The 25,935-nt window shown below is 32.8% G+C and overlaps 3 protein-coding genes across 11 annotated transcripts; 2 read left to right on the top strand and 1 right to left on the bottom strand.

Moving 5' to 3' along the window:
• Positions 1-3,866: 3,866 nt before the first annotated feature.
• On the bottom strand, positions 3,867-5,177 carry LOC106777193 (histone-lysine N-methyltransferase ASHR2). The gene has a single exon (XM_014664735.2). It carries the CDS (start codon positions 5,043-5,045, stop codon positions 3,975-3,977), a length of 1,071 nt encoding a protein of 356 aa, XP_014520221.1. The 5' UTR covers positions 5,046-5,177; the 3' UTR covers positions 3,867-3,974.
• Positions 5,178-9,291: 4,114 nt separating this feature from the next.
• LOC106777020 (protein PAM68, chloroplastic) lies at positions 9,292-13,246 on the top strand. 4 transcript variants are annotated; one of them, XR_001376912.2, is made up of 4 exons: positions 9,292-9,528; positions 9,921-10,266; positions 11,860-12,163; positions 12,475-13,246. XR_001376912.2 is itself a non-coding variant. In XM_014664518.2 (3 exons), exons 1-3 carry the CDS (start codon positions 9,481-9,483, stop codon positions 12,480-12,482), a joined length of 402 nt encoding a protein of 133 aa, XP_014520004.1. In that variant the 5' UTR covers positions 9,295-9,480; the 3' UTR covers positions 12,483-13,235. The 4 variants fall into 4 exon arrangements, 3 of the variants coding, with proteins under 3 accessions (XP_014520004.1, XP_022631537.1, XP_014520003.1); XM_014664518.2 differs by lacking the exon at positions 11,860-12,163 and having other exon boundaries at positions 9,295-9,528; positions 12,475-13,235; XM_022775816.1 differs by lacking the exons at positions 11,860-12,163; positions 12,475-13,246 and having other exon boundaries at positions 9,297-9,528; positions 10,020-10,604.
• Positions 13,247-17,681: 4,435 nt separating this feature from the next.
• On the top strand, positions 17,682-24,988 carry LOC106777176 (protein BREVIS RADIX-like). Of its 6 annotated transcripts, none has more exons than XM_022775764.1 (7): positions 17,682-18,486; positions 18,760-19,041; positions 19,678-19,830; positions 22,495-22,892; positions 23,459-23,588; positions 23,785-24,107; positions 24,379-24,988. In XM_022775764.1, exons 3-7 carry the CDS (start codon positions 19,723-19,725, stop codon positions 24,455-24,457), a joined length of 1,038 nt encoding a protein of 345 aa, XP_022631485.1. In that variant the 5' UTR covers positions 17,682-18,486; positions 18,760-19,041; positions 19,678-19,722; the 3' UTR covers positions 24,458-24,988. The 6 variants fall into 6 exon arrangements, with proteins under 6 accessions (XP_022631485.1, XP_022631484.1, XP_014520201.1 ...); XM_022775763.1 differs by having other exon boundaries at positions 18,744-19,041; XM_014664715.2 differs by having other exon boundaries at positions 18,728-18,976.
• The last annotated feature ends 947 nt before the right edge of the window (positions 24,989-25,935 follow it).

Genomic DNA, 25,935 nt, shown 5'->3' with positions numbered 1-25,935 from the left:
GGTTCCACTAACACAGTTTGAAGGTGTAAGAAATTTAGGTTTGAAACATTATACACATAAGATAGAATTTGAGAGAATAAGAAGTAGGGATAAATGAAGAGATTTTGTTAATTTTCTTGTTATGGATAATAAAGAGATATCAAATTTTATATTTATACGGCGCTATGAATTTTCGTTTTGTAGTTTTTAATTTGTATGATATTAAAAGTTTTATAAACATCTATCATCATTAATGTTATATTATATTTATTTACTTAAATATTTAAGGATTAAATATGTTTTTAGTCTCTATACTATCAAACAGTTTTGGTTTTAGTCATTCTTTTAAAAGTAAGGTATATTTTAGTTATCTTCCTTAAAGAAACTTTAATTTTAATCTCCTAAAACTAACACCGTTAAAAGCCAGCTGATGTGTCTAATGTCTGTCCACATGTGTTCACAACTTTGCTTCTTATCTCTTGCCACATGTGATTAATTGTTTGATGACGTGTGTTAAGTGATTTTTTTACTTGAATGAACTTAGGATTGTTGTACTTAGAAATTTAGAGATTTTTATTAGCGTTTGAAATTTGGGTTCTTACATTTAAAATTAGTAACAACTCTCTTGAAAATACTTGGGGTTGGTATTCGTTCTCGCTATCCCTATTGTGCTTGTTTGCTATGTCTGAAAGCCGATTTGTTGAAGAAGGTCATTATCTAGTTTTGGTTTACTGTGGCTTGTTTGTTGTGCATTCTTTGTGTACATTTTTCATTTTACCATGTAGGAAGCAATGGTTTTTGACGTTTCTCTCCATCATATGGGGAAGTTCATGAAGAACAAGGGACTAGAGTATGTGAGAGGAAAAATACATGTTATTAAAGGAATTGATCCCGACATGTGGTCATACTTTGAAGCAGTGAGATTTGTTAGAGAATTCAAGTATGATGGAGAGTTCAAGCTATGGTGGAAGGGGTCGAAACAAAAGGCAATGAACAACCTCAGACTACTCACAGATGACAGTGAAATAATGTTGTTGGCTTACTATGCAGAGGCAAATAAGGACGAAGTTGAAATCTATGTTCAACATCTCCAACCCAATCAGGCAGTTGAAGTTAATTTTCTTATTTTTGGTGAAGAGGCACACGAAGTACACGTACATGAGATGGAGGAAGAGGTTGTTGTGGATGAAGAACATGGTTATGTTGTTGAAGAAGTGGATGAAGATGTTGGTGAAGTGGAGGGAAATATGGAAGTAGAAGACTTCCTAATGGATGACGAAGATGAAGAAGGGAATGTCAAGGGAGAAATGATGGAAGAGGAAGAGCAAGAGGAAGAGGAAAAGCAAGAGGAAGAGAGCAATGTCGTTGAGGCCGAAGGGGTGGAAAATGTTAATGACAGTGGAGATGAGAGAATGACAAATGATGATGATGGGTTTGGGATGGAGAATGAGATGGTGGAGGAAGAGGGAAGAAATATTAATCCTGTTTTGGATAGGTGGAAGAGAATGAAAAAGAAAAAGAAAAGTGTTAGGAGCAGAATCCAAGATAGTGATGGGACATTTATAATTAACGAAGAAGTTGAAGAGCATGAGATAAATGAAGATTACAATACAAATGAGTTGTCTTCAAATGTAGATAGTGATGAGGATGTGAGAGAGAATAAGAGGCAGTTTCAAAAATATAGAGCAAAAGATATGACCAAGGGCTTCAAATTTAAATTGGGAATGGAGTTTAAGTCTTTGAAAGATTTTAAGAGTGCACTACAGGAGCATAACATTTTGAATGGAAAATAAGTGAAGTTTGTGAAGAATGATTTGAAGAAAGTGAGGATAGTTCAAGAAGGGATGTGGTTTTCTTATTATGGTTAGCAAGGTGGGAGATAGTCAAACCTTTAGACTGAAAACTCTAATTGGGCACAAGTGTGGAAGGGTTTTTGGTAACAAAAGTACAAGTGTACAATGGATTGCACAAGTATTGGTTGAAAGATTTGTGAATGTAAGATGCATGATAGTGATCCAAATCATAAATGAAATCAAAAAGTCATATACTATTAGAATAATTACAATGATAAAATGGATTACAATGATAAAATATATTAGATCATAAATAATCTTTATATATATTTATATTTATATATGTAAGATTTTTAGTTTATTACTAAATTTATGCTTTAAGTTTGTAGAATTTATTATAAATTATTGTTTCATTTGGATTTATATTATTTATTTTAATCAGTTCAATAATTATATGTTATTTTAAACAGTTATATGATATATATTTTATTAAAAAATACATAAATAATTTAGATAACTTTTTCCAATAAAAATAATAAAATATTATTATTCCTTTCATGCAGACCACCACCATATTTGATTGTTGAGCAGTGTAAGACTGTTTTATAAATATTTTAAAATAAAAATAGGAAGAGGAATATAAAAGAAACCCAGAGATGGGAAAAAGAATGTCAGTGCGTATGACGTGCTCAAAGTCCAACCACTGCACTATTCCATTTGTATCACTCCAAAAATAAAATATTCTTTTATTTATTTTTTTCTCTTTCAATTTTAACAATTATTATGCAAACTAATTGAGTCAGAAATTGATTTCTAAGATTTCTTAAATTATTATAGGAAACACCAATAGAGAATGCATTTCTATAGAATGTCATACATGTTTCTGATAAAAACTAAGTATATCAAAGATAAATTACCCTTTTTTTAAACTATAAAACTCCATTTTAGAGCACTGAAACAATATAAAAGCCGTCACTAGTTAAACAGAACAATAAAAGAGTAATTAATGACTCCATAAAAAAAGAATTAATTCTCAATCAGTTCGATTAAAAGTACTTAAATTTATAAACTTTAAAATTAATTGACCCTGGATGAAATTCTTTTTATAAACTTTTGTAATTTATTGGTTTGAATCTAAGAATTAACTTAAAAAAAAATAGTAAATTTAAAATTAAAATTATGAAACTAAAAATTGGTTTTATCGTTTTGAAACTTTCCAACTTTAAACTGATAATTATTCTAAATAATAAACTATAATTGCAATTGTTTCATCCACCTCATCAAATTTCTTCTCTCATCCCATTTAAACTTTCCGGAAAATGCTTTCCCTAAAAGGAGGAAATGTTTCACTTCTGAAAAATAAAATCGGAATTATTTATTATGTTTGAAAAAGAAATTTAAAAAGTGTAGGAAGAAAATGATGGGTGTAGAAAGTAATTGCCTAAACTAACTCTCTTTAGCCGAACAAGATACGAGGTCCAAACCAGGATAATTGGTCTCAAACAAAAGTGATATATTTTTTGAAAGTGACTTGTTTCAAAACAAAAAGCAGCTTTGGAGGAAAAATACTGAAAGAAATAGGTTCGAAATGCAGATATAATTTCTTAAAATGTTTTCATTAAACAATGAAGATTTAATTTTATATCATAAAACTTAACTTTTGGTATGTTTTTAATTTAAATAAAACAATTTTAAATCTAACTCAACTTTATATAAATATCTACCAACTTTACGTTCTAAATTTATTTCATCGTAAGACTTTGAACTTTACAAAGTAAGTTTAAAAAGTAAAATTTATATTTATGTATATATTTTAAATTGATTTTTTTTATTATTAATGTAAAACTTTTCATGTTGAAATTTTTGTTTTAATTTTATTTAATTAGTCTTTGAAAATTGAACTAAATCATGTGTCATAGGTTTTGTCAAAGATAACTGACAGGCTAAACTATTTCTCTTAAGTGTGTTTGCAAGAAATGAAATTTTCATATTTCAGCAGTTTTTGTTTTGAGAAAAAGGTTTTTCACCCAAGAAAAAGAATTCTCAGAATCAAAGGACTATACAGAATGCTATATCACTATCTTCAAGCAAAACTAAAGGACATGAGTAACCACATTGCATAATCTCAGTCTTCCAAAAAGATACCAGAAAATAGAACTGATATAACAATTTCATTGACAAGAAAACTAAGCAACATCACAATCATATTTCTTTTAAATTGCCACAGAAGTTACACTCCAGAACATTAGAAGGCACATCATCTTTTGGAGGCAAAGGAGCCATTGTGCCAGCACAGTTCTTCCTCTCACAAACATGCTTTTGAAGGAACCGCACGTGTGGCAGGTCACTGTTCATCTCCCCCTGGTTTTCTCCCCAATTTGCTTCGATCTTGCACCTATCACATCCACAAGTGAAGCCATAATCCTCCATCAAGATCCTTTTTCTGGTGCAATAATCCCTTCCAATCCTGAAATAGCTGATGCAGATCTCTTTCCCAGCAGGAACATCCTCGATCAACCTAAAAACTATGTCAGTGTTGTGTTCATCACCAGTGTCCACATAATCGAATCTGCAGGCGTTGGGAACACAATCATGGTTGAAGAACGTGGCTTTGGGGTAAATAGCATAAGCTTTGATGGATCTCTGAGGCCCATCAGGGGAATAAGGGTCCATTAAGCAGAAGGAGTTGAGTCTGTCCTTTGCAAGAAGTTGTGCAGTGAGATCTACAGAAAGTTGACCCTCGGGTGGGAAAAGAGGTGAGATTAGAGAATGGAGAAACTTGGCAACATAAAAAATGGCAGTATCTGGAGTGCCATGAAGAGAGAGGAAAGTGTGAAGTTGAGAAGGGGATTGAAGGAAGAGGTTGTGAGAAGCTACAATGAAACGAGCTTGAACTTGGCGTTCTGGAGGGTGTTGTTGAAGGAGCGTTGGGTTGGGGTGTTGAAGAAGAAAGATGAGAGCTTTGCATACCCAATTGGAGTGTGAGGAGTTTTGTGCAAGCGAGAGACATCTTTGGGAGCAGAAAGTGTGGTGGGAGCAAGAGGGGCATCGGAAAATGGTTGTGTGAGAGGGTAAGATTCTGAAGCAGTGATCACAGTTGGTGAAAGGTGAAGAAGATGGTGCATAGAGAGGAGAAGCTGAGTAGAGAATGAGAGGGGATTCAGTGAGAATTATTTGACCTGCTTTCAAGGATTTTTCTGCAACTAGACCTCTTCCTTTCCCTGCTATTTCTTCCATCCTCAAGAGAGAGCTTGAAGAAGCCATGCCAATCATTCAAAGAATCAAGTAGCAGTTATTACCAAACTTAACCTAATCTCAAGGAAACCGTTTTTTTTTTTTTACCTATTTTGAACAAATTTCATAGACTTTGCCAAAATTGATAATACTTTTCCATTAAGAATGAACTGACTGCTTTTCATTAAGATTCCTTTTCCATGTTAATATTTTGTATTTAAGTTAATTTCATATTTTATATATTTATATAAAAGTTGTCATGAATACATACAACTTGACTCGTTATTAATAATATTATTTTATTTATTACTAGTAATATTTTTTATTTATTCATTTTTTTAATGTAGACAAATTTATCTCCAATGTTAAAAAAAACTACATCATACCAACCTGCAAACAGAATGTCTTGAATTTGAAAAAAAATATAAATATATTGAAATTAAATTATAATATATTAATACGTGTTGGTTGAATTGGATTTAATCTTTTAAAATATGGAAACTGGTAGGAGGTTCTTTAAAAAAAATAGATGAATATTAGTTATTAAAAATATTTAATTTATCATATAAGATGTACTGTATTACATTTTCTCGAATTGTTTTTATTCTTTGCAAGCATATTATATTCTCTCGTTTTTCACGAGGTTATTTTTTTTCTTCAATATTTTTGGTACAATTATTGCATGTTGGTGAACCTATGCACTCATGCATATTTCACATGCTGAATGTTCTTGGCAATATTATATGACATTATCGTTTTGAATTTTGTGTAATTCCATGGTATTTTAATCTGTTAATATTAACCGGTTGTATCTATAAGAAATTTTAATGAGATAATTCATATTTTTAGATGATTTGAAATGCTTGAAGAATTTTATAAGAAATTAAAATATAGAATTTTATTAAAGTAATTAATTGTTTAAATTAGACAATTTCAAATTTGACCTAAATAATTGACATGCTAAATTCAAATTTTGTTTTTAGTATTTTTATCTTAACACGACTTTAGTTTTAAACGTCAATTTGACTAATATTGAAATGTTGTCAGAATGATTACTATTTGACTAATATGGATTTAGATTTTTTAGTAGATGTTAGTAGGAGATATTTTTTAATTTGAGTTTTTAGAATATTTTTTAGATCACTATTATTTCTTACTATGGTTTCTTTAACGAGGGAGATTATTTTCTTGCACATGTGAATTAAATTTTTTTCAATTAGTGTCTGTCATGATTTTCTTTTTCATCCGATGTTTAATAATTTGTTTATCTTATAAATATGTTATTTTCTTTTCAATAGATTTCTACTTTTTTTTAATGTTTATTAGAAAATATTATGCCAACACTAATTAGGATTGGTAAAAAAATCCCAACCATCAATGTCTTTAATTAATGTCAGCTTAGATAGTTATGTTTGATATCAACTGACAATAATATTATTAATCTTAGTTGATAATATTTTTTTTTTTGTAAATATAGAACTTTGACAAAAAGAAAATAACATCGACTACAAAAAATAATAATTTTTTATATTTAAAAACTATTTGATATTTAAATATTTTTTATGTTAATTATATTTTTAAATTTTTAACAATTATTTGATATTTAAATATTTTTTATATTTAATTATAATCTATATAGTTTATTTAAATAAAATAATAAAAACTCATTTTAAGTTAATTTATCCAAACAAAACATTTAAAAAAATTTCTTTCATATATGAAAGAGGTCTTCTTTTTATGTTTAGATTCTATTTAATGAAGATAGATTTGAGAAAAAGTAACTCCATGAATTTGAAAATAAAGTTTTTGTATTTTTATTTAAGAGATTTGTAGATTAAAATAGATGAATTTAAAAGTAAAGTTTATCAAAATTTATCAAAATATTTGACTAATGTAATAAATAAAAAATATTTTAATTGGTAGTAAAAAAAAGTTATCAAATTATTCTCTATGATAAAAGTAACACGAAAATATATTTGGATGAGCGAAAATATCTTTTTCAATTATTACTCAATAAATTTGAAAAGGTTAAAAAAATATAATGAATAAAGAATACATCTCATTTTTTTTTATAAAAAGGTTAAATATTTAGAAATTAAATATTATTATGAATAAAAGTTTGTTGACATTTTCTATTATTTTTTTGACACGAACAATAATTGTGAAAGTTGTGTTTTTTTTTATTTGTAAAATGTATTATTATGGTTTAACAGCAATACTGATTATTGTTGCAATTAATTTAAATAAAATTGTGAAAAATAATAAGCACAGTAAATAACTTATAAAATTGGAATAATAATTTTTTGTTTTAAAAAGCATGAATAAGTGCATCAAATTCATGAGCATCATCCTAACTCGGAAGAAGATTACAAAATATCTCTTTACTTATATACAGGAAAATATGTGAGGGGTACAAGAAGCACAACATTTATATGTTATCCACTTTAAAACTACTTTCAAGCTATTTCTTCTCGTACTTCCATTTTCTCTTCCCATACTCCCATAAATTTTAAATTCCCCTTTTGCCCTTATGAGATTATATTAAAAAAGCCTTTATGTATTTCAGAATGCAGGAAGAAGGGTGTTACTCCCTGCACCTCCCCATTTACTCCCTGTACCTCCCCTTTCCTTTTCTGCCCCTCATTCTATATTTTTTATTCCGAATTTATCCTTTCAATTTTAAGGTTAGAATTCACTCCTGTATACAATATGAAAATTTTTAAACGAATATAAAGATCCGTTTACGGATGTCATCATCCGTTTATAAGTAAAATGGATATCAAAATTTTAAAATGTACAATTCCAAGTTTGGCGTTCGTAAATATATACAATGCATTGTTTATATTCCATTAATGGCAGCGTTCTGTTTCTTCACCACCATTAAATATATACAATTAACACCTTGGTTTCTTCCTCACCTTCCCAGTTACAATTTCATATCTTTCAATTTTTTTTATTCATTTGGAGACATCCAATCATACTTTCACGTTCAAATAAAATCAAACCCCAATTTCTAACTTAGAAATTCAAATCTCTTTACCATAAATTTTTTAGTTGAAGGACAAGTGCCCACCCACTGTTAAAAACTTTAAAATAGAGAGAGAATATATGAATGATAGAAGAGGAAGCAATATACTAGTATTCCAAAATCTGTTACATTTATTTATTACATTTCCCATAGTGCAGCAGAGGTAAGTGGATTTTAATTTCACTCCTTTGTAATTCCAATGCAGTGAAATTAATAACTATATTATAAAAATAAAAAAATTAAATTAAATTAAATTGTGATATATACTACCTTGAGGGTATAAATAAATAATAATAAATAAATAAATAAAGCATAAGTGGGTGTCTCACCACACACAACACTTTTTCTTTTGCATATCCTCTGTTCTAATGTCATTTATATACAAGAAAAAAAAATCAAAACTTTTTCAAAAGAAAACCTTTTTCATTCTATGAAACACAGGGAGAGACAACCTTTCGCCTTCGCCGGAGAGTGGCTCTCTGGGTTAGGAAACCGGTGCTTCTACACGGTCCACAGCCGCAAAATCAAACGCTGAAACAACCTACACGTCATCATCATCTTCTAGGAGAATGCAGTTCAGAAAGCTAGCTGGTTGTTATGAATCTCACATGATCATTGACCNTAGCAGGTACTACTACACATAAACACTTCAACGGATGTAGACATCCGTTGACGGATGCCCATATCTGTTTCAGATGCTTATCGTCTTCCCAAACGCACAAAGCAACGACAAAGCGAGCAGCAACAAACAGATGCACAGTAAATCAAAGATGATCGAGTAAAAAACGAACTCACCTTGAAGGAAGCAAAGGACAACACTGCACCACCTAAAGCAAAGGTAAACTGTAGATGAATGTGGACGAAAGAGGCAGAGAAAAATAACCTGTGAATGAAGGAGGTGGGAAGAAGAGAACACGGAAACGAGAGAAAGAGGCAGATGTTGTTTGGGGGGGGGGGCTGGGTGGGCTGTAAAAAGAATAAAAGTAAATATTTAGGGTTTAGTAAATAATGTTAAAAATAAAAATATAAAAAGGGTAAAAAAAAGTAAAAGAAAAGGATACTTTTGTAATTAAAAAAAAGATTCGAAAAATTGGGGAGATAGCAGAAGCAAGTGGGGAGGTGGAGAGAGTAATTCCCCAAGAAGAAATGGCCCTACTTTCGTGAACTGGCCCAGGTGTAGTAAGGTCCAGTTCCATACGTCGACGTTTGAAGAAAAAAGTATGCAGATTGCTGCATATCCAAAACCCAAAGAAAGCAAATGTTGGAATTGTGAGATTTCCTTACAACAAAACCTTATCCTTAAAAACTGTCCTCAATTATCACTCCTATGATGTCTTCACCCTTAAAATAAAATCCTAATTTACTCCTTTTTCCGTGTTCCTATTTTCCTACTCAAAACATGTTTCACTTACAATCTTGAGCCATTTTTCCCTCAGGCACAGCATAATGGTTGCAACTGCTGCCACATTCTTCAATTCACAGTTTCTTCACACGGTTCTCTCTCTTTCTCTTAACCCTTCTCCACTTTTATTTATTTATTCTATAAGACAATTATGATCTGATCAACTCTACAAAACACTTGTCTACTTGAAAAATAAAATTGCTTCCAGTTTTTGTTTTTTGCCAATTTAACCTAGTTTTTCGCAATTGGGTTTCTTTTCTGCCTCACTATAATACGGGAGAAACAAAATATTTATCCTGACTTAGAATACTACTGGATAAGACATTAGGATTGGAATTCTGCTTCTTGTGATTCTGATTGCTTAAGAATTGATTCATTAATTAACATAGTGCAGTGTTCAAATTGTCTGTTCATGACATTGGAATTAACTATAATGTTGTGTAGTCTGTGTCTGTGATTCTGATTGCTGAATTGTGTACTGCAGCATGGTAGGATTGATATATGGAGACTCAACAGGAATAGCTATTTCAGTGAAAATGTTAAGTTTGAGTTCCCTATTCACAGATCAGAATTTCATCATCAGGTTCATTTGCCACACCTTGCACCTATATGTGCAACTTTTAAGGGGCCCAAGGGGTTTGGACCCTCTTCCCAAAAGAAAAAGAAGAAGAGCAAGAAGATAAAAAGGGAGTATGTAGAAGATGGAGATGAAGATGATGATGATGATGATGATGATGATGAAGAGGAAGAACCAGACAGGGGAGTCATTCCTGAGATAGTGACCAACAGGATGATGAACAGGATGGCAGTCTCAGTGGGGATTCCACTAGGTATTGGGCTTTTGTTTTTCCCATTTTTCTACTATCTTAAGGTTGGGTTGAAGATTGATGTGCCCACTTGGGTGCCCTTCATTGTGTCCTTCTTTTTCTTTGGGTCTGCTTTGTTAGGAGTGAGTTACGGGATTGTGTCCTCCAGTTGGGACCCATTAAGGGAAGGTTCCTTTTGGGGTTGGAATGAGGCTCAAAAGAATTGGCCTGTTTTTTGGCAGTCCCTTAGAGGTGGATCTAGGAAGAATTAGTCTATTCTTTTGCCATGGAATGTTTTATTATTTGTTTGGTGCTTCAATGTAGTTTGGTGTAGATTATAACAAATCTCTATAATCCTCTTCTCTCTTGCTTGGTAATAGTAGTGAAAATTATATAATATAATCTCAGGTTATTTATATAATAAGGAAAAGTATTTTATATTAACAAAATTTTGGAGGTTATGATTACAAGCTATTAGATTGTGAGTAATTCTTTTTCTTTTCACCAACATAAAACCAAATATTAATTTCCCTTTATATGCAAGTAATTGTAGAAAAAATGTTTGTTTTGGGAAATCTAAAAAGAAGTTAATTATTTTAAATAGCAATATCAACTTAAAACATCTAATTAAGCATAAAATTTATTTTATATAATTAATTATTCAATTTTTTTCACAACTAATTCAAACTCAATATCATCCATGTGCGGAAAATTTGAGCTTATTTTCAGTCCCTATAAATTTTTTATTGAATTGGCTTGATATAAAGTGTAGTTTTTTTCCTCGTAAGTTGAGTTTATAAATTTTATTGTTCATAATTTCTTGAGAAACATGCTAGTTGATCTTCATACCGTGCAAGTCTCCACCTCGTAAGAGTTGGAGTATTACTATATTGAATTAAATGCATTTTAATCTCTGAATTTTAGTACAGTTGTGATTTGACTCCCTGTTAGTACTGGTTGGTAGTTTCTCCAAGATTCAAATTATGACTAGTACTTTAAAATTCTACATAAAACTTCACAGAAATGTAACATTGTTAACTTCAATATTCTATTGTTTTCTTCAAGCAAAATGGTATGCATACTTTTGTTAAGTTTCTGTTAATTATTAGATATAATTTTAAGGCGATCGAATTGAATCTGCACAAGCTAAAATCTAAAGGATCAATGTACATACATTAATTGATGGTTAAAAAACGAAGATTAAAGTTCAAGCCTACCATTATCAAGCACATACACTTATTGGTTGGCTTGGCATTGCTTCTGCATAATCCGTGATTTGAGTTTGAATTTTGAATATACAAATATTTTAAATATCTTAAATAATTTTTTTATCATCTTAAATTTATGCTATTCAGCTTAAACACAGAAAGATACATGTAATCCGATGAAAAAAAGGAAGTTCAAACCAATCATATTAAGTCTAGTTTTGATTCTTGGATCAAGTATTGATCCAACCTTAACTGATATGGAATACAGGGGTGATCATAGCCTAACAATGTGCTTGGAAATTATTAACGATAATTGAATGACTTAGAACAGAACAATAATATCAATCCTTCTCTTTTCTCTGTCTCAAACACGTAAAAGTGATATTGTAAATCAATCGTGACCATGCAGGTGGAATTCCCCCCAAAGGGTCCAAATTTCAAGAGGGGCTCCATAGTGTCACTCCAACTGAAGATTGTCTGAGTCTCTTTAGTATTGTTCTCTGTTGAGTATTAAAAATATACTGATATTAGTGTATAAAAATTCTTTTATTATATTTTAAAATATCAAAATCAATGTCCATCAATGTATCTGAAAACACAGCAGAAAAACAATACAAAAAACCAGTGGAGAATCTAAGTTCTATCACTCCTTGCAAGATCTGTCAGTCTACATTGCCACAACTAAAGTCGTGCCTAATTCTATCAGTTACAAGGTATGATGCGCAATTTATATATGAGATTTATACATCAACAAGCAATAACTGAGATGATCCGTTGAGCTATTACTTGTGCATAGTCAAAGCCATATCTTGTAGTCAATTGCTTCTGAAAACTTTGGGGTATCTGTAGTGAAGCATGTTCAGTATTTTAATCAAAGAAATGGAAAATAAAAGTTTGCTTTACTGTATCATCAGTTGGAACTTATTCAAGTGATTGATGACCAATCAGTGCATGGTGTAGTGGAAAACACGTGCAATTCTACACCTGAACTTACATTGACTCATCATGTCTTTATGTTGCACAGGCAGGTGAAGTAATGTGTCCTTTTCCTCCACAGTAAAGTAGGCCACACAAGATGCAAGGCAGTGCAAATGCAGAATAAACATGCATAACTCAGCACTTCCCTTTGGTAAATCAATCAAAATGCTGTAACATAAGAATTTGCTGCAACTCCGTTTCTTTTCTTTAAAGGCTTTGGGGTACATGGACAGTTTTAAATCTTGTCTCTGTAAAGAGAACCAACATGAAAAAGAAAGTGGTTTATTGAATGTTTTCCTCTTTGTTCAGAAGAATAGTTCGGGCTCATATTTTTATCTTTTCCTGTGATCCTGTTTTTTTCTTTTCTATTTTTTCAGCCTTTACAGATAATCTTATCCTCATTATGCAGAATCAAAAACAAGCTGAATATTCAGATTACTCTTATTTAATTTAATTTCCTTCCCTCCCCCACAAAACAAATCAACAAATGTAGTTGTCCTCTCCATCTAATCAAACCTTTTTTCCTTTCTTTCCCTCTCAAATCATCAAAAATCGAATCATGCAATAGGCTAATATATTCTTCTCCTTTTATAAATCAATCTACACACTTCCAATGATATTAAACCTATCACATCTTAATTAGACTCTTTATTCCTTAATCATTACAAGGTTCCTTTAAGAATAAGCAAATCCTTACAATGTGGCCCTTGCATGCTTTCGATGTACTTTGTAAGAAGCCATATAGATAAGACTACACATAAGACCTAGGAATCCACATTATGGCAAAACCCCAAGATTCCTTGGTTTGAATCTGCATCATGCATGAAATTGAGTTAGAAACAAGTTGCATACTCAAGCTACTTGAGCATATACATGTATGAGAATGACGTACGGATAGGTTTAAAGCTTCAATAAACAGTATATTTGCACGAGACAGCGCACTCGTGTCTCTTCTTTTAACACATGGTAAGCAATGTTTTTAATCTGAAGCAAGAAATCAAAAGAATCATATAAAAACCAAAGTAATCAGAACCAAACATTGGAAATGGGGAAAGAAACACTTGGGGATTGAGATTATGTGTGGATTTTGCTTTGAGGGAGGGACTGCCGAATGAAGAGCTTTATGATCACTTTTTATAGTACAATAATACATATCTACTACTACCTGTTATTGCTCACTAGAAAAAAACAGAACATTCCTAACGTTAAAAAGTGGCATAATCTACACCATGTTTTCATGTCCTCTCAACCTTTCATGGGATTTTTGAACATGACTTTTGACAAGCTTGATGAAACGTATAGATTCTAAGGCTTTCAGCATTACAATATTTGGATCCACACACAACAAGACTTGCATTTGTCCAATGCACACACATGGAGTTTGTAAGGGCAAGTGCACGATGTGACAGTTTTGATATATACAGCTAGTTTATCATTAATTTGATCCTCAATTTTTTTTATACATATATACAATATATGAATGAAGATATTTAAGTTCCTTAAACGACTAGAGAATTATTTAGTCCTTGACTTTACAAAAGGGTATATCATATTAAAAACAAAGACCCTCCTCAAAGTGACAGAAAACAAAAGAAAGATAAAACCAAGATTTGGTCTGTGCTGCCTGCAAATAAGTAACAGAAAACAATTGTATTTTGTAAGTTAAGAATTGTGTTTTGTCTTTAAACATACAAGATAAAGAGAGATGAACAAATAACAAAGAGGGTAATTAAAGTGTCGGATATATTTGAATTGAATTCTGTTGAAAATCAGAGCAATGTATATATATATATATATACACATATATATTTGAATTGAAGCTTGCTATGCTTTCTTCACTAACAAGATCCGGTAAAAACTTCTTTAGCAAAAGCATGGCCCCGCAGATGGTGACACATGGAATAACCTCTCTCAGGCTCAGAAAGAGAAGACACTAAGCAACAAAAGAAATATTGTGGCATGCTGACACATGCAGAGAAATACAAAAAGAGAATTTGTAGTAGTTTTATATTGTGGTGTAGTTTGGTTGTCCATCAATTCCAACCATTCTTTGCTTAAAGAGAGAGTTAGCCCTAGGAATAAAGCAAAGGACAAAGACAATAAGTGATGGGTTAAGTTAAGGGTAAAGCACATTATCACTTGCATATAGTGCAAACTTTGCAGCCATGCTCACAACCTATAATGACCAGTTGCACACTCTCCTGGCCAAGGCCAAAAAGTGACACTGGTCACCGGTATAGCCGGTGCCAAGTGCTGTTCTTTCTGGTTGCCGTACAAATTACTCTATACTCTTCTGGGGAGAAGTGGTTTGGGTTACACACTCTCTGACTATGCCTTGGTAAATTAGTCATGGAAAGGAGGCAAAATAGCAAAAGCAAAACAGCACAGTTCATATATTATGATGATGGACCAAGTAAAATAAAGTGTAAAATATAATTTTTTTTTTTACCTTTAGATACACATAAACATAAAATATCATCTTTGAAAAGGGGTTTGTGTGATCAGTGAAATATCATTAAAAAATTAGTTTTTTTTTTCTATGATATTAAAATGGTGTAAAAAGAAAACTAGAACCCTTTTTAATCATAAGTCTAGGACAGTCATTATTCCCTCCAACTTCCTCTAAGGCTGATGCTGATATGACTGTAAGATAGACATACCAAAGAGACTAACCATCTGTCGGTTTAGTTGAAAATAAAAAGAGAAAAATTTGGAAGAATACAAAAGTAAAAAAAAAAATATATATGAATCCCACGTTAAAAGTGCTTCTTTCTGAACTGAAAAGAAAAGTGAAGAATAAAGCCTTTAAAAATATGGAAGAGACAAATACTTTTGTTTATATTATTATCTTCAGTATTTATGCAGTTTCATTTTCATATTTTTTTATATATAAGCAATCGAATAACAGAAAAAAAAAACCATTTTTGTTTTCTAACCAAACATCTCACAAGCGATTGAGGGACTTCTGTTTCAGTTTCTTTTTTTTTTTCAGGGTGTTGTGGAAGCATTATTGAAAATCTTGCTTCTATCGCAATTCCAATTTTGATTTTGATTCTCTCTCACAGATATGTCGAGAAAGCAATTGTTGCAGTGGCCCTTAAACTCTTGCAAACTGATTGGACCAAACGACTTTGTAACCTACCCTTCCTTGCATCATCAATCTCATCTTAACCTTCTTTTTTATTTTATTTTATAAAGTGAGAATTACCTTTATCATTATCTCTGTTAATATAATCATTATCTCTGTTAATATAAGAGTTTATCCTACACACACTTTTCAGTTTACTGTGATCATAACATGTCAAATAACCCTTTTAATATTTATAACATGCATCATATAATCTCTTTACAAATTAATTTATACTTAATTGAAGTTAAGTTGAGTTTTAGCCATGTTCATCTCCATTAGTTTAGTTGTAGAATGAGAAGAAACATTCAGTGGAAAAAAAAAAAGCAGTGTTAGGTACGATTCTAGTTCAGTAAATGAGCAGACAGAATAGGGAAATGTCGTGTTTGGAGCAGAGGGTATTTTCCAACAGTGCTTCAACTTTTGTCCCTTTTAAGATGCCTTCTGTTTTCTTTTCTTTCTATTTCTCTCTGTTTCAAGTTTTATGTGAAATTTTATTCATCATTTTATTTATTTATTTATTGAGTAATTTTAGTCGCTATGTGTAGGTAATTAGATTTATGTTAAATATATGTATGCTTATTAAAGCACAATAATTATTTTAATACTAACACAAATAAGGGTTTAACTCTAATGGTAAAAGCCCTCACTTTTGAAGGTTCCAAGAAAAAAATATTTATGAAATGCATAGTCAAAAAAATTATTATTAATTATTTCTTGATGATAACGGTTTTAACTTTTAAGAAAAAAAAATTAGTAATCTGATTTCTATGTATAATTATTGTAAAATTTTCACCATTAATGTATAAGTTCACAATAATTGTTTACTACTGTTTCAAAATCATGTGTGTGTTTTTGACGTTGATGGTTTTAATTTACTTTCAAAAATAGTAGTTTTGTTTGTAAATATTATAAATGTGAGAATTAAACATTACTCAAAACTTACAGATTATAACATTATTAACTAAGTTTAGCTAGTTGCCATAACTTCATTGGAAATAGTTTCATTAAGATCTTAGTTGTATTCAGACACAAGAAAAACAATATTTTTAATTATTTTATCAATGAAAAGAAATACTTTCCGAATTCACAAATTTCATTATCAATTTTGCATTGCATAAAATGAAAAATTAAAATAATTTTTTGAAGTACATATTCTTTATTATTAAATGACTTAAAAATACATTTGCCTAGTGTTATATATACATATATAACCTTGCTTGTAAATGGTAATTTGCATAACAATTAATTATGATTAATTTGTCCTATGAAAGGATATGATCCATGGATAAATTAATATGTTGTTGTGATAGAACCTGAAAATCTAGAATGATAGATTATCTATCATATATCGAATTGGCTTGATGCATATGGTATTTTGTGAAAGAAACTTGAGGCATTGATGAAGACAATGATGAACTTTTCATGAAAAGGATCGATGATGAGAAAAAATAATCAAGTTTAGAATAATCTGTAGTGATCTAGCTAGGGTTTGAAGTACACCACTAGTTTGTTTAGCATGGCAAAAAATTGTTGCACATGCAACCCTTATAAAGCTCAAACGTACACTTGACATTGAAGGAAACGTTATTCTTTCTCTCTTCATTCTCTTTTCGATAAATGCAAGTTATTCTTTACTTTATCAGAAAATTAACAACCTATATTCGTTAACTTTTCATTTATTGAACTCTCACATTAATAATTATTGTAGGTATATGTTTAATTAAGTTAGTTTTAGAATGTTTCCACCACTTCAAAATAAGACTCATATCAATATTCAATTCTACATATATGTGACGAATTTTACCTTTCTAATAATGTATGATTTTATTTAACCTTTATAAATTATCAACTTAAATTTCCCATTTCTGCTTTTTTTATATGAAAATGAATGAAAATATTTAATGGAGTAACATGACGAACAAAAATGTTCTCATTTCAATTTTAAAAAAATAATAAATTAGACGTTAGTATAAAAAAAATATAATTCAAAAAGGCTAATTTAGATATGAAAAATAAATGATTATAAAACCTATATTTAAACGTACAAGCTGGATGGGAAAGTTCCAAAATTTTGAAACCTGTCAAACCCCAATCTCCTGAGCGAATCCCAGCCATCCATTCCTCTAAAAAACACATCAAATGATCAGAGCCAACTACAACAGGCCACGTAGCGTCATCTAACAAAAAAGGTTACACGTTCGACCATTGGATCAACCTGGAGCAGACATGTAGGTCCCAGTGTTCATTCTCTCTTTCAAAACATTTTGCTTCAAAAAACTTAACGCCCAAACCTGATGCCGTCACCCCCACAGCCTCAAATATAAATACGACAACCTCAAACACTGTCTTCCTCTCTTCAAAATATCGCCACCCCCGAAATTCTCGTCTCAGTTGCCTCCGTAACTCCTTCACACCCACACCCTATGTTCCTCTGCTGAACTTCCCAGCTCGGCATTGCAATTTCTCTCCGTGGAGTTCTCGTTCTTATCTCCAAATTATCGTGTGTCAGTGTTTTTGTGTGGCATTGTAGTGCTTCATTGTAACTGACAGAGCATGTGTGAGCTGTGCGTAGCGCAATCTTTGTTGTTTTCTTGCATTGACATGGAACTCGACAATTAGGTTTGGGATCCCAAGCAATTTGGCATGTGGACCGATTTCATCATTTTCATGGCCATGCGGAAAACGACAACGTAGCAAGCACGGTTTTCGTGGTGGTGGGGGTGGGGTGCGCCTCCGAAAGCGAAACAAAAGCGTGTGCTTGTGGTGCAGACGAACCGTCCATCGAGGAGGCTGAAGGAAGAGAAGGAGCGAGTATAAAGAGGACCGAAACCTGAAGCTTAGAACAAGATCATAGAAGATTCCTTAGTGTGTGTGAGAGAGTGTGTACAGAGAGACAAAGCACAAGAAGAAGCAGTTGAGGTTCCCTTGGTAAGTCGTTTTCGAATAGCTATTTATATCAATGACATCACTTTTACAATACAAGAATTCTCTTCTTCTGCTTATTCATCTTCTTCTCATGTCTCTTTGCCTGCATCACACACACCTTTCATCCTCCGACAAACAATTTTTCACGTTCAACCCATGTTGTTTCTTGTTTAGTGTGTGACAATAACCTTTTTTTTTTTGTTTGTATTATTGTTTTCTTTGTAACGAGTAATAATAATTGCAGTACCTCTGAAGGGTAGTTGTTTCTCTCTCTAGAAGCTGGTGACTGACTCGGACTCGGACTCGGTCTCGGACTCGGTGGTGCTTAGCTTTTTGGTTTTGGAGTGTTATCTCGGAGAACGGGGATTGATTGCGATTTACACAAAAGATAAAGAGAGAAGAGGAAGAGAATCACAAGAGTAGACGGGTGCGTGAGGGACGTGTCAGAAAACTTCGGCTTCGACACGCTTTGCTTCTTTTATTTTCGATTTCTGTACGATAAAGCACCAACCCACATTATTATTACTTATTACCTTCTATCGCTGCTTGCTGCAGTAAGTAAGTATGTGGCATTGTGGAATTATTCTTGATCATTCTTCTAACGAGGATGATCAATGACCCTTCAGTCTTTCTTTGCATTTATTCACAGTTGCCTCCGTTTTGTTTCTTTCTGCTTTCAATTATTCCTTCTTTTCGGTTTTGGGGTGCCTATAGCTTTTGCTCTTGCTCTGATCCCGAGCCTTGTGCTGCTCAAGATTGCTTTGCTTTACCCTTTTGTATTTTTAGCTAAGGACCATTTTGTTCCTCGTGAAGGATATGTTGTTACTTGACCAGTTTTCTTTTCAATTCTTTTATTGTTATTCTTATTATTTCATTAGTTGCATTCTAACTCGGTTGCTTCTTCTGGTTCTTCTTTATTTCGGTGCCTTCTTTATCTCTAACCATTGCTTTTACTTACCAAAAATGGTCATTCCCTGTCACTGTTTTATTCAATGAAAGTGATTCCCTCCACCTATATATTCTCATCTCTCGACTTTATCCCGAACCGTTTTCGTTTTTCATTTTTTATTCATTGCTCTTTTATGTGTTTCTTTCTCCATTCAAGACCAACAGCGTGCGTATTAACTGATATGGTTTTAAACTTTCGGCACTTTTTGCTCATAAATGCTTTGTTTCTTTGCTGTTGGTGTGCAGGAAAAACACAAAAAAAAAAGTGAAGATCAGTGAGAAGTGGTGGAAATGTTTACATGCATAGCGTGTACGAAGCAAACGGCGGAGGAAGGGGAAGAAGGTTGTGAGAGTGGCACGTCGAGTACAAAAGAAGTTGTCAAAAGTCTGAGTGCACAGGTTCTTAGTCCCATCTCACTCTTCACACCTACAAACTTTTCTTTTGCAGCTTAGCTTCTTTTCCCATCTTAGTGAAAACCAACAAAATCAAACCAATATTGGGGTCCTCATACTACTGTGGGGACCACCCCTTTTGAATCTTTTATCTCCACGTATACCTCTATACGGCCTACATACACATTCACACATTCTTGAGATATTTATATTATATATGCATCATAGGTGAGGATTGTTTTGGTTTAGGATGACGCAAGTGTGGTGCGTTTTGAGCACTTTTGCTGTTGACGGATGGTCCACTTCCTTCCACGGTTTGCTCCATTAATTGGTTTTATTTTCATGCATGTGGTGGTGCCGTGACGTGACCATATATAGCATTTTCAACCAGTCAAGTCGGTTCCAGTGCTTATTGTTCTCTCTAGAGTTAGAAATTACGGAACCAACTTGCCAAGTAGGTTACCAGTACCCTTTTTGGCTACTTATAATACCACATTAGAGGAGCAAGTTGGTTTGTTTCAATCAGACTTTATAATAGTGACAGCATTAATTATGTTTCCAATGTATAGCTATAGCGCGCAGTAGAATTTTACCATACAACGTGCCGGGTTTTAATTATCATTTGACTGGTTCTGGTATAGCCTAGAGTTAGTACTTTGTTATTATTCACTTATCATTGACTTACAACTACCTTAAGTTGCATTTTTTAAACAAGTAAAAGCTAATGTGCTGTGAAAATGAAAATCTTCTTTGATTTGGGACGTGAAGAGCAGCAGTGGCAATGTGCCAACATGTTCCACATTCCGCGGTTTAGGTAATAATGTTCACAAAAGATGCCTAGCACAGAAGGGAATGCTATATTCGTATCTTGGTGTGTGGCCCATCCTTGAATTCTTGTCGTCCCAAAAGTTTTCTATTATGTCCATATGCAGCATGTATAGATACTTATTATGGGAGAAAATATATAATTTTCGGAGTGTTTTTGTCAGAAAAATATGTTTGCATTTCTTAAGGTTCTCAATAGAATATTGGTAGTAGGTCCTCCAGAAGTAGAAAACCAATGTCTTTGGATCAGTGGTTTTTCATTTCCTCCTTCAAGTCTATTCAATAGTTAGGCTTAGTAGCCGTATAACGGTCATTGTGGATTGATGAGTCATTATGATGTTGTTAAGGAGTTGTAATGGCAATTATTGGTTAATGAATACTCACTAGGAAGAGAACGGTTACATGTGAGTGAAAGTAGGTTAACTATTACTGTTTGCTATGAGTGCACCTATCAATTCTTTTTCTCCTGTATGTTTGCATACTAGTTACCCTCATCTTCATGCTTAACATTACACTAACCTTTTTTAAAAAATGGGGAACTTTGGTTGAAATATCTTATTAGAGACTTGTATTTGAGGCATGTTCTGAAGCCCATTTTGAACCATATGTTTCTGATTTGTGTGAAAATGTTGACAAGTAATATTTGGATAGATATTGTTGGAGATTTGTGCAAACAGGAAATGCTTTCCATTGGGGGTACATAGGTGATAGTAGGATATAAATAAGGTTCCTATAATGGACTTTCATGTTCACTGCTGTTGTTGTCATCCACTTGTATCCTATACCCAAGTACATTCTCCACCATACCAGCTGTAAAGCTATTGCACGATGCTTCGAAAATGACACAAATCTGAAACCTTAGACTCCATCTAGTTTCATCCAAACATATTTTTTAGTTCTTGTTTCTGAACATCCCAACTAAGTTTCCCTACTCTTCCCCTGTAAGCCCTTTGACAAACACTTCTGCTGCCATGCTCTGTTGAAATCTCAGTGGATGTGGGGAAGGGGTGGTCCAATATCACTAAACTAAAAGGGTTTCGAGAGTGGGAAACTTGAATTGTATTTTCTTCTTCTGGCAAGTTGAGAAATGTTTCTCTGTATATAATTATTTATTCATCAACTTTATCACCGGATGATACAATTATATTGGATTTTTAAAAGGGAATATGTAAAGGAGGGATCTACATTGTTAGCTGTAGGGGAAAGTACAGCACTCAGGTGTTTTGAAAGCATTAACACATTCTTAAGCACTAAAAAAAATATTTTTTTAAACGCATCCTCATCAGATGCTTCCCAATTTAAGTGTCATTGGTCAAATCCATAGATGCAGAATGTGTCACTATTCAAGAATCTCAATTTTTCTAAAAGTTTGAGATATTCTGATAAAGTGGCATGATCTGTAAAAGTAGGTTTACATGAAGGTGTAGTGTTGACCAAGTACATGTATGTATAATGCAACTTTTGAAAAATATACGATACAGTTATATTCGTCTTGAAATAATTTTAATGCACTTTTATGTAACAGTATTCTGATGGCACGTTTCACGTCTAAATTTATCTTTTGGTGGCGTGTTATGGTAAAACATTTTATAATCAATCTTAAAATAATTGCTCAATTGAAAGTAACTTCTCTCGCCATTTGGGAGTGCTCATCTGCAGCTAGATAGGCATGTGATTATCTTTCGTAGTTTTTCGTCCAAGAAGGACTTATCTGTTTATCAAATGTCACTTGTCATCAATTTTGTATGTTTCTCAGAAAATAGATATCTTTGGTACGTAATTGAATCATAATGTTTAATGCATTGATGTTAATCTGATTCTTTTTTTCCTTTTCTGCATTCGCAGTTAAAGGATATGGTACTGAAGTTTTCAGGTTCTTACAAGCAGTGCAGACCTTGCACAGGGTCCAGTGCCTACAAGAAAGGACAAAGGCCATATCCTGACTTTGACACCATTTCAGAAGGGGTTCCATACCCCTATATTGGAGGAGCAAGCTCAACTTCAACCCCTGCTTGGGACTTCACAAGCTCCTATATCCCTGGTGGTAGATCAGACCAAAGATTTATGGGTGGTTTGAATGGTGATAGAACCTCTAGAGGCCCTGAGTCAGCACCAGCATGTGATGTTGTTGTTGAGGAAGAGGATGAAACCAAGGAGTGGATGGCACAGGTGGAACCAGGTGTTCACATTACCTTTGTGTCTCTTCCTAATGGGGGAAATGATCTCAAAAGAATTCGCTTCAGGTATATTAAGAAATCACAAGCCTTAATACTGAATTGTTTTACTAATTTTAGATATATGATTCTTTATTCAGAGTATTAAATAATAAACCCACTCAAACTAAATTAGTTATTAATTGTTGGCCTAACCCTGCATTGTTGCCACTGCCCTTGACACGATTCCATTTTTGTAGAGATAGATTTGAATTGAAAGTTGTGAAAGAATATGTACCTATTATGAGGACTTATTATTATACAGAGAATATTATTATTTGTTTTGATAAAGTTAGACCTTTGATTCTTTATTCAGACCATTATATAATGAACCCGTTCAAACTAAACTGTTTATTAATTGTTGGGCTAACTCTGCACTGTTGCCACCCCTTAACACAGATTCCATTGTAGGGATAGAATTGAATTGAAAATGGGAACCAATAGATTTAGTTGCACGTTCTAATTTGTGATAGAAAATGTATGTTCGAGGCCTTAATAGTTAATATCATTCAAAGTATATGAAATTTTTAGTTGTTGTAAAAGTTAATTATCTACTATTAGTGAAGACTGAAAGCACTCACCATTTAAACTTGAAGCCGAGAGATTTTTGACAAGTGGCAAGCTCAAAAATGGTGGGGTGAGAATTATGACAGAATTATGGAGCTTTACAATGTCCAGAGATTCAATCGACAAGCTCTTAACACTCCTTCCAGATCTGAGGATGAGGTAATCTACAACTTCTACACCAGTATGATGTTTTGTTAACAGCAGTTCATTTCATCGACCTTGTTATTTTTTATGAAAAAGACTGCAACAACAACACTTGCCTCTAAGTCAATCACTATCATGAAAAGGCATTGGCATAAGATAAATACCATATTGAGTTAAAGATTTGTGAATATACATTGTTGCCTTTGGACAGCAAAGAGATTCTTCTTACTCAAGACTGACATCTGGACAAGAAAGCCCGGGGTCGATGTCGTTGAAGGAATGGACACCAAGGAATCACTATAAACCCTCGTTGAATAACCAATCTGAAGCTATGGATCAAGGTGGTGGTCCAAACTTCCCAGCAGGATCATCTGTGGAAGCATCTAGGACAACCACTTCTTCTAGAGATGAGCCTTCAATGAGCAATGCCAGTGACCTGGAGGCAGAATGGATTGAGCAAGATGAACCTGGAGTTTACATCACGATCAGGCAACTAGCTGATGGAACTAAGGAGCTTCGTCGTGTCAGATTCAGGTAATATCATATCATCATGCATGTCAGCAGTTTCCTAGTTTCTAATGGTTCCTCCTCAATAAAACATGACATGTTCTTCCCCAAAAACATAATCCGAGGAACATTACTTAGTTGGTGAAGTGAAATGATGACATGGTCCCATAGACTGCACGTTGACATGTTGCCAAATTTCATAAACAAATAAAAAAAATTATATATACCTAAATACACAAACATACACACACACATATATATGATTTTTGATTTTGAAGTTTATCAAATCTATATGCAGCCGGGAGAGATTTGGAGAGGGGCATGCAAAGAAATGGTGGGAAGACAACAGAGAAAGAATACAAGCTCAATACCTTTGACGTGTGGTGGCCTTGAAGAGAATGTCCCAAGCGGGTAGAATCCTCAATTTTGTTTCCTAGATATTGTAGTGTAGTTGACTCCAGCTTATAAGTGGATTTCTATGAAGAATTAAGTTGTTGATACTCTCAAACAATGCAAGCCCCGCATTGTCATGGTATTGGAAACTATAGGCTACCTGGACAACCTATGTAGAACGAAGTTTACAGAACAAAAGAGTTGTTTTCACATTTGAATCAGAGGTGAGGCGAGTCATCATGTTTTATTTCAAGATTTAAGGTGCTTGTTAATATGTTATTTTCCCATCTTATGGGTAGATAGGTCTATCTTGATTCCAGCAACCTGGTAACTATTCGAGATCATGAAAAGTGAGCATTTGTACAAAAAGAAAGACATTTGGAAATTGGATCTGATTTCTAAGCAACACTTGCAATATGGTCTATACTAATCCTGCAGATTGGATCTGGTTTTTCTTATGTATATTGAAATTTCAATGACGACTTCCGGCTTATTTTATCATATGATAGTATAATCCGCAAATTGGACCCAATTTTTCTTTTGACACAACTTCTAGATCTCTGATTTTTTCTTTGTATAATTTTTTTGAGGATTGTGGTTCATATCCAATGGAATTGAGCATAAATCTCTAACAAAGTTGATTGGTAACACATGTGTCTATTAAGGAATCTAATAGTTGTCACCAAAACCTATATATAGAGAATTCTATTTTATGATTTGGAGAAAGTAGTTAGGGGTTTATCACAAATCTGACAAGCAATATAATAATGTGAAAAACAACATTCACATTACTAGATTATGGATGGAAGCAAAATTTAAAACCACAAATTACTAATAATGATTATGTTAAAAAAGAAGTAATGTAAACTCTACGACTAAATTTCATGGGATAGCCGTTTTTTCTCACATAAGGAATTAAAGAGTGGGATAGGATCTTCCCCAATTTTGTGGCAGTGGGATGAAATCTCAGCTCTTGCTTAGTTTTTATTAGAGCTGTCAAAGAGGCCCTATTATAGGCCTTGGCCCTAGCCCATGTGGGTTGGGGCCAAAAAAGTCCACAGGACCAAAAATGCCCCTTATTAGAAAAGCCTCTAGAGCTAAAAAGCTCCAAAGCTCTGTGGGTCAGGGCCAGTCCATGGGTTTTCTGTTTTACAAAAAAAAATTAAATATCCAACAATAAATTGCATTTTTGCAGAGAAAAGGAACATTTATGTTAACTGTTATAACTTGGAAAATACATGTAAGCATACATGTAAGTATCTTTCTTTTACTTTAATAAATACTTTTACATAATTATTAATTAGAAAATAATAAATAGGATTTCATATTTTTCATCCCTAAATTTGACGTTAAATTGANATTAGTGTATATTATAACCTTTCACAAATTTTAATCTTCAAACTTATTTAACTTCTTCTTACATACATAATAAACTAATTTATATATAAAAACTTTAGCGTTA

This window comes from Vigna radiata, chromosome 11 (genome assembly GCF_000741045.1).
Source record: "Vigna radiata var. radiata cultivar VC1973A chromosome 11, Vradiata_ver6, whole genome shotgun sequence".
Taxonomy (NCBI): Eukaryota; Viridiplantae; Streptophyta; class Magnoliopsida; order Fabales; family Fabaceae; genus Vigna; species Vigna radiata.
The sequence above is the reverse complement of the archived record's forward strand: the minus strand, read 5'-3'. Positions and strand labels throughout refer to the sequence as shown.